At 44.2% G+C, this 9424-nt stretch overlaps 1 protein-coding gene across 3 annotated transcripts; it reads right to left on the bottom strand.

Moving 5' to 3' along the window:
- Positions 1 to 380: 380 nt before the first annotated feature.
- LOC126291595 (uncharacterized) lies at positions 381 to 6070 on the bottom strand. 3 transcript variants are annotated; one of them, XM_049985132.1, is made up of 3 exons: positions 5994 to 6070; positions 1878 to 2088; positions 381 to 1826 (listed from the first exon to the last, which is right to left on the bottom strand). In XM_049985132.1, exons 1-3 carry the CDS (start codon positions 6009 to 6011, stop codon positions 826 to 828), a joined length of 1230 nt encoding a protein of 409 aa, XP_049841089.1. In that variant the 5' UTR covers positions 6012 to 6070; the 3' UTR covers positions 381 to 825. The 3 variants fall into 3 exon arrangements, with proteins under 3 accessions (XP_049841089.1, XP_049841088.1, XP_049841087.1); XM_049985131.1 differs by having other exon boundaries at positions 381 to 1869; positions 1900 to 2088; XM_049985130.1 differs by having other exon boundaries at positions 381 to 2088.
- Positions 6071 to 9424: the final 3354 nt, after the last annotated feature.

Below are 9424 nucleotides of genomic sequence, written 5' to 3'. Positions count from 1 at the left end.
ATAAAGGCGAGACGCGTATGGCACTAAAATTATGTTTTATTCAGTTGCTGTCAGACGGCCCATAAGTAAAAATTATCAGTATACCATAATATTACGCCCAACTGAGGAAGACATGACTAAAAAAGCCGAAAACTGTAACGTTGCTGTCTGCTGTGGTCCTCTGCTCCTAGTTGACAACACTTCTGTTTGCGGCTTCCCATTGTGTGGTTACTAGCTATTTAAAAAGTAATTAGTGTGATTGTATCGGACAGTACATTATTCTTTCTGTAACAGTTAGTATGATTGTGTTGGACAACACATTATTTTATCAGTAACAAGTTTGAAAATCACTGTATATGGATAAAGGCATTAGGCCAATGAAAAGAAAATATATGCAAAGATTCAATAAAAAAATATATATTTATTCAGTCATAGAACAACACACTGATTAAGTTTTAATACAAAAAAATATAGAAAACGTCTAAAATACAGAAGAAAGGGTTTGATTGTGCTAAGAAAACGTATACATATGACATGATCACATATAATGAGTACATGTAATAATGGGCTAAGGAAACAGCCGCAGGAATTGACATTTGTTATCCGTAGTTGGTATCACAGCACGATTTTAGTAAAAGAAAGCTGCTTCCATCTGTTTCTGAGATCTGAAGCCCTTTCCTATGACCGACTGTCAATTCTCTCTCTCACTGTTTGTGAAGGATGGGATCGGGCCAATGGATACTACTAAGTTGCTTTGATACTACAGATGGTTCGATGGTCATGGGGAGGATGAAGTGGAACAATCTGGATGACTCTCAACTGTGAGACTGCAGCTCGTCCGGCACCTTACCAGACCTTAGCATGGCTGCTGTAGCCACCACCATATCCGTAGCCACCAGAGAGGCCGCTTGAGATGCTTCCACCGCTGATGCTGCTGCCGATCCCAGAGGAGATCACCCCTCCAGATCCGTAGCCACCACCGTAACCACCGCCGTAGCCGTAAGAGCCTCCGTATCCACCGCCGTAGCCGTACGAGCCCCCATATCCACTGCCGTATCCACCGCCATATCCACCACCCAGGGAACCACCGGACGAGATGATTCCACTGGAGATGCCAGATGACACAGCTCCACCGATGAGGCCAGCAGATGCTATTCCAGAACCACCGGCGAAGGATCCTCCGGAAGCAATTCCACTTCCGAGGCCGACAGAGGAGACTCCAGTCGATACAGGAACGGGGACTGGAACAGGTCGTGGTTCAGGGACAGTCACGGGGTAGGGTTGAGGGACACCGACTGGAACTGGGTGGGGCACTCGCACGGGGTACGGCTGGGGCACGGGAACAGGGACGGGGCGCGAGATGGGCACTGGAACGGGACGGCTCACTGGAACGGGGACTGGCCGGCTGACTGGAACGGGGACCGGGTGGGGCACGTGGACGGGGTACGGCTGCGGGACGGGTACAGGGCGGCTGACTGGAACTGGAACGGGCTGGGGGACAGGCACTGGGCGATCTACTGGAACAGGCACGGGCCGAGGTTCAGGAACCGCGACGGTCTGTACCACCGTCTGGGTTGGAGCAACCGCTACGGCCCCCACTCCTGACCCGATGCCTATTCCGGCACCACCGAGGCCACCTCCAAAGGAGCCGATGCCAGCCCCACCTGATGCAAGTCCGATGGAGCCTCCGCCGATCCCACCAGCACCCCCACCGAGGCCAATCCCGCCAGAGCTCAATCCGATACTGCCTGAGCCGAGGCCGATACCACCACCGTATCCGTATCCACTGCTGATTCCTCCGTAGCCACCGCTGATTCCTCCGTAGCCACCGCTGATTCCTCCGTAGCCACCGCTGATTCCTCCGTAGCTGCTACTGATGCCGCCACCGTAACCGTAGCTGCTACTGATGCCGCCACCGTAGCCGTAGCTGCCTCCGTAACCGCCACCGAGGGCTCCACCGTAGCCGTAGCCTCCGCCGATGCCGCCTCCTCCTATACCGCCCAGACCGAGTCCTCCGTACAGAATACCGCGCTTGTCCTTCTTTGGGGTGTCCTTCTTTGCAGCGTCCTCAGCTATGGCCGATGCCAGAAGCACGGCGGTGAGGTACACCTACAACCGAAAAGGAAACAAATGTCAAGCAAGATGTCGAATCAAACCTGTCATTAACATCTTTAAACGAAGCCACAGTTCCCCAGAGGCTATATACGAGGGCTGTCCAGAAAGTAAGTTACGACTGATCGCGAAATGAAAATCACAGTGAAAATCAGAAATGTTTCATTTGTAACAGTTAGCTACATCTTTCAGCTACTTCTCTACGTAGTCGCCGTGCTGAATCAGACATTCGTCGTAGCGTTGTACCAACTTTCCAATATCCTCGTCATAGAAGGAAGCCGCAAGTGCTTTCCGCCAATTCTCTACCCTGGCCTAAAGCTCGTTGTCTGTGCCAAAATGTTTTCATAGCCAGCGGTTCGTTTGAGCAGAGATGAAACTCAGTGGGAGACAATTACGGGCTGTATTGTGGGTAACCAAACATTTCCAATTGAAACGATGCAGGAACATCTTCATTGCCCCTGCAGAATGAGGCTGAGAATTGTCTTGAAACCGCATGACAGTTTTGTAATGTTGGTTGCATAGCTTCAGGGGAAAATTCTCATCAGGCCCTCGTATTTGGCGGGAGACACTATTTTCTATAACATCTTTACACGCTCAGGAATGAAAAGAGCGACATAATTTTACCTAGAGTCATACTAGAGACACTGCCCAACACATTATTGCAAAGCTTTATCGGATTTTCATAGTCGTTTCCATTTCGCGACCGATCGTAACTTACTTTCTGGTCAGCCCTCGTATTATTTCAATAATATACGTTATGCGCCACTATTGGGCAATTTTAATGTAAGAAAAATAGGTTCAAATGGCTCTGAGCACTATGGGACTGAACTTCTGGGGTCATCAGCCCCATAGAACTACTTAAACCTAACTGACCTAAGGACATCACACACATCCATGCCCGAGGCAGGATTCGATCCTGTGACCGTAGCGGTCCCGCGATTCCAGACTGTAGCGCCTAGAACCGCTCGGCCACCCCGGTCGGCTTAATGTAAGATTCACTTCAAAGTGCACATGTACAGATTTTCCTTATATGAACTTTTGGAAGATCGTACATGAAGTCAAAAATAAGAGAATTTACTATGACGTATTCCAAATGTGGCACTAATTTAACTGAATATAAATTGTGTTACAAAACACAGTGTCATTGCCAATCTGAACACACAGGTGCGCATCGTACACAGTTCGTTTGGAAATAAATCTGAACATGTTACCTCGTATTGTGTTCAGCAGTGTGATTTATACTCAGATGGCCAGATAGTTTACTTCGGACATGCATCTTGATTTTCTGTTTAATTTTGACTTAATCTACGTTTTTCTGGTAGGATATCTACGATCACATATATATGGACATTTGAAAAACTTAGTTATGGTGAAACTTTTGAAAAGCGGCGAATAAAGTTTCCTATTCGAAGAATATGGTTGATGGCTTTAGACAGAAGCATAGAGAAACCCATTTACATTACCCCGATGTTAACTTTCCAAGTTACTTCATACTTTATCGTTAATAAATGCAATACGAACATTCTAACTGCATCATGCATTTTGTATTGTTTTATCATATCTAAGAACTCAGTCCCAATTATTTATTCAAAGCATTATTCGCTGCCGCCCGCTGTGGTCGAGCGGTACTAGGCGCTTCAGTCAGGAACCGCGCTGCTGCTACGGTCGCTGGTTCGTATCCTGCCTCGAGCATGGATGTTCTTAGGTTAGTTAGGTTTAAGTAGTTCTAAGTCTAGGGCACTGATGACCTCAGATGTTAAGTCCCATAGTGCTTAGAGCCATTAGAACCATTATTCGCTAAGAAGCGTTTCGGAGGTCAAGTCCCATTACGAGGTAAGATGGTTTCAATAACTATGAGAAGACGCAATTACAACCAACTTCGTTGAGCACAAAACGTAGATAGCGAGGGAAGTTAAAAATGAAGCAATTAGAAGCTTTGAAATTTCATATTACAGGAGATTTTTAGGAAGTGACGAGTTGATCTAGCTACGAATGGAGAACTCCTGTACGATTCCACTAGAAGAAATTACTTTCCGAGAATTACGAAATGAGCAGAGAGAATGTTTGCGCAAATATTACGACACGAGTGAACGCTCGATTGCATTGATGGGTGAAAAGACGATGAGATTCACAAAAAAGAAATTGTCGGTGTATCGAGACGAAAAGAAGATGACGATGTAGTTACTGTAGTGCGTACTTCATTTTTCTAGAGATATCGGGTTTTAAATCGCGGCTTTGAAGGTCAAAAGGGGCTATAACGACAGTTAAGACTATTAAGGAAGTCTCTGTTGGCCCATTATGGACAGGGGACATCGGCTGGTTAAGTAATTGTCAGTACCAATGAAATGCATCAACAGCAGTGTAGCTTAAGATATTATTTTATTTTGTTTGAAGGCTATCAGTTTCAGTATTTCATTACACCAGGCCCCATATGAATCTCATCAAATACACGAAAATATCATATGCAGCCATAAATCACTGCATGTCGTGAATTTAACCAATACATCAGGATGCCACCAAGGGTTCGAACGAAACACTAGTGTAACGATTGAATTCACGACATCCAGTGATTTATGGTTGTACATGGTATTTTCGTTTATCTGGAGAGATTCATGTGAGCCCTGAACATGGCATTATGAACTGCTGAAACTGGTAGCCTTCAAAATAAAATAAAATAGCATCTTCAGTTACACGGCTGTTGGCGGATTTTACTGACACTGGCAATTAAAGAAATCGTTCAAATGAAATGTTTCTGTTGGTTATACTGTGTTCAGCGTCAAGGATTTCTCTCATATTGTTCTCACTAAAACCACTACGTCTCGTGGCTCTCAGATTGGTGGAATAATTTCGATTTAACATCACTTCAGCTGACTACTTGCAAACTTTCGTAGGCTATTTATTGAAGCAGCTCCTGATTTAGCACCGCGAGGGTGACCGTACTTGTTCCAGACTTCCCTTATTGCATGCAGATACGAGATGCCCACCGGGAATGGAAACCATTATCTCCACATTAGCAGCTAGACAATTTTTTTAAATTAGCGTGGGAGAGAGTGGGTGGCGGGTTAATTTGCCTTTAACACCACTTATAAAGCAACCTGTTACTCGTAAATTTCATGTTCATCGGCATAGGCTTCTACACTAATTCTTCCTGTCATTATTGGATTATTAGTAATTTCCCAGGATTTTTTTTTTTTGATAAACAATGAGTGAACTGTTGTTAAATTTTTAAGTTTTCTCCCTATATGATGTCGCAAATTTTTTGTGACTTCTTCTGCTCTTAATCTTTTAAAGCAAATGGAGCTTTGTGCTTCACGGATGCCTTCCAGGCTAGGGGTGGAGGTGTTCTGTTATACAACTAACGTCCGACGAGAACAGCGAGAAATTACCAAGTGAACCATATGGGGCATGTCTACCACACTGCACGTACATGCATACCATCCAGTAGGCCTTGCCATATGGTAACAGGGACATTATTGTCTCAACAATGCTGTGCCAGTCCTTTTGCAGTGTGTTTGTTACTCAATTCTGTTGGGATTGTTATTTTCCACAATAATACAACTTTTGAAGGCATTATATATTTTAGGAATAAAATTGTCCGTTTCATTTTTTTTTTAAATAAAGTTTCATTAAAACACCAAAAAAAATTGCACTGTTCCTATGGCCAATTGCTATATCGGTCTTTTACTTGGTTAGTTTAAAAAATGAAAAACACTTTTTATATCGAAAAATAACGGCTATTCACAACTAGAACAGGTCATCAGTTTAAACAGGTCGGTTTCTGCCATCCCTACAGTACTAAGAGACCGCGAGAACGTCGTAGCGTTGCTCAGTTTCACTCCTACAGCTGCTTTCTGAGTTTCAGTGGTCCGTGTACTGAACCGTGAGGGACGTCACAAACTTACCAGCGCAGTCGTCCTCATGCTGCGTGCGTGCTGTGGATGCTGCGAGAGGAGGCGACTGATGCCGTCCCAGACGCGACCCCCGCTATATATACCCAAGACCACGTGCTGCCGCCAGACCAGCTGCCGGGTCGCGTCCCTGGAGAAAGGGAAGAGTTGGCCCGCCGCAGCCCCGCCCGGTCCCCCTACGGCCGCTACCGGAACTGCACGAGATGAGCGCCAAACTGGATGCGCCGGGCAGCCCGGCACTCGGCAAGAAGGTCACCCGGGCGACGCAGGCACCGGTTGGGGTCTAGGGGCGTCTCTGCAGGGAAAACGTCCAAGTAGAGAGCGAAGGACTGAGACAAAAAAAAATTTCTGTGCTCACGAGGGAACATCCCCGTCGCACCCCCGTCAGATTTAGTTGGCACAGTGGATAGGCCTTGAAAAACTGAACACAGATCAATCGAGAAAACAGGAAGAAGTTGTGTGGAACTATGAAAAAATAAGCAAAATATACAAACGGAGTAGTCCATGTGCAAGATATGCAACATCAAGGATAATGTGAGCTCAGGAGCACCGTGGTCCCGTGGTAGCGTAAGCAGCTGCAGAACTAGAGGTCCTTGGCTCAAGTCTTTCCTCGAGGGAAAAGTTTATTTTCGCAAAGTTATGATCTGTCCGTTCGTTCAGTGACGTCTCTGTTCACTGTAATAAGTTTAGTGTCTGTGTTTTGCTACCGCACCGCAAAACCGTGCGAAAGGACGTGCCTCTCCAGTGGGAACCGAAACCATTTGATCGCAAGGTCATAGGTCAAGCGAAACCTCCACAGGAAAACACGTCTGATATATTCTATACGACACTGGTGACGGCATGTGCGTCACATGACAGGAATATGTTGTCGACCCACCTAACTTGTACACTTGGCGAATGAGTAAAAAGACTCTTCTACCTTGTCCGATTTAGGTTTTCTTCTTGATGTTATAACCACTCCCAAAAAAGTTATGAAAACATGAGAGTTTATCACAGAAACTGCAACAAATGAATGCAACAGTTTCACAGTCGCACAGTTTTCCCTGTGCTGTCAAAACATATGTTTTTAACTTTTTCAAATTTCACCGTGTGTAGACCGTCAAATCCTGCATATGTCCAAGCAAATCTGAACATGTCCTGAAATTTTGGAGAGCGGTTTTGATTATGTGTAAGTGCCTGAACTTTGATAACTGTCTCAAAATAAAAAATTAAGGTTTTCACTCGAGGGAAGACTTAAACCATGACCTCTCGTTCCGCAGCCGCTCACGCTAACCACGGGACCACGGCGCTCAGAGCTCATACTCTCCTTCACGTTGCATATCTTCCACATGGACTACTCAGTTTGTATATTTTTTCATAGTTCCACATAACTTCTTCCTGTTTTCTCGATTGATCTGTGTTCAGTTTTTCAAGGCCTATCCACTGTGCCAACTTATAACTAAATCTGAGGGGGATGCGATGGGGAGGTTCCCTTGTCAGAGTCAATTTATTTAGCAGTCTTCGTCTTCTACAATATTTAAGGTCGTTCGACTTACGAACGGAGAAAAGAGCAAAGTAGAAATGATGTAGAAGGTAAACATAAAACCTGTCCCTTATTGCAAAAAAATATTTCTAAGGAGAAATGCTAGATACAGCTATGCCCTTAGTTGCAAGTCCTTGCTTAACACTTAAATGGCGGCATCTGTCGTGAATTGTTTTCGAAATAGATTTTATGTCCCTGCTAAACAGAAGCGAGTGAATTCACAAAAAGTTTACAACTAACAAAATAAATAAGATTTTCTCGAGTGTTTTGGTGGCATATAAGTAAGCACTAGAAAGAAACTGAAGATGTAGTAGTTTATTTATTTATTTATTTACACGTCAAGTTCCGTAGGACCAAATTGAGGAGCAAATCTCCCAGGTCATGGAACATGTCCGTACATGAACTTACAACATAAAAGTAAGAACAGATAAAAATAAATGTTCATGAACCTCAAAAAAAGTCAGTCCATAAGTTTAAGTAAACGCTATCAGCAATACAATAAGAATCAGCTTAATTTTTCAAGGAACTCCTCGACAGAATAGAAGGAGTGGCCCGCGAGGAAACTCTTCAGTTTCGATTTGAAAGCGCGTGGATTTTTGAATTCGAGTGGCAGATTATTGAAAATGGATGCAGCAGTATACTGCACATCTTTTTGCACAACAGTTAACGAAGTCCGATCCAAATGGAGGTTTGATTTCTGCCGAGTATTAACCGAGTGAAAGCTGCTTATTCTTGGAAATAAACTCATATTGGTAACAAGAAACGACAATAAGGAATATACATATTGAGAGGCCAATGTCAAAATACCCAGACTGGTGAACAGAGGCCGACAAGTGGTTTCTGAACTCACACCACTTATTGCCAGAACCGCCCGTTTCTGAGCCAAAAATATCCTTCTAGAATGGGAAGAGTTACCCCAAAACATAATACCATACGACATAAGTGAATGAAAATAAGCAAAGTAGATTAATTTACGTGTCGAAGTATTACTCACTTTCGATACCGTTCGAATAGTGAAAATGGCAGTATTAAGTCTTTGAACAAGATCCCGAACGTGGGCTTTCCACGACAGCTTACTATCTATCCGAACATCTAAAAATTTCAACTGTTTAGTTTCACAAATTATTTGCCCGTTCTGTGAGATTAAAACGTCAGGTTTTGTTGAATTGTGTGTTAGAAATTGTAAAACCTGAGTCTTACTGTGATTTAACGTTAGTCATGTACTACACTACTTGAAACCGAGTCAAAGTTGCACCCAACATCATTTACTACCAAGCTAGTGTCATCAGCAAACAGAAATATTTTAGAGTTACCCATAATACTAGAGGGCACATCATTTATATAAATAAGGAACAGGAGCGGCCCCAACACTGATCCCTGGGGCACCCCCCACTTGACAGTTTACATAACTAAATACAGTCTTATTAGGCAGATGTCACTTATATTAACACTAATTATAAATTTTAAAAGAATAGCCACATGTGAGTAGGATTCACGCACTGAGAGTTACATAGAAACTTAATTATGTACAACGAATAACCAAAGAAACTGGTGCACCTGCCTAATATCGTGTAGGGCACCCGCGAGCACGCAGAAGTGCCGCAACATGACGCGACATGGACAGTGGAAGCAGTGCTGGAGGGAATTGAGACCACGAATCCTGCAGGGCTGTTCATAAAACCGTAATAGTACGAGCAGGTGGAGATCTCTTCTCAACAGCACGCTGCAAGGTATCCCAGATATGCTCAACAATGTTCATATCTGGATAGATTGGTGGCCAACGGAAGTGATTAAACTCAGAAGAGTGTTCCTGGAGACTGTAGCAATTCTGAACGTGGGGTGTCGCATTGTCCTGCTGGAATTGTCCAAGTCCGTCGGAATGCACAATGGACATGAATCGATG

This window comes from Schistocerca gregaria, chromosome 9, assembly GCF_023897955.1.
Source record: "Schistocerca gregaria isolate iqSchGreg1 chromosome 9, iqSchGreg1.2, whole genome shotgun sequence".
Taxonomy (NCBI): Eukaryota; Metazoa; Arthropoda; class Insecta; order Orthoptera; family Acrididae; genus Schistocerca; species Schistocerca gregaria.
Note: the sequence above shows the minus strand (reverse complement) of the source record. Positions and strands in the feature narration are given on the sequence as shown.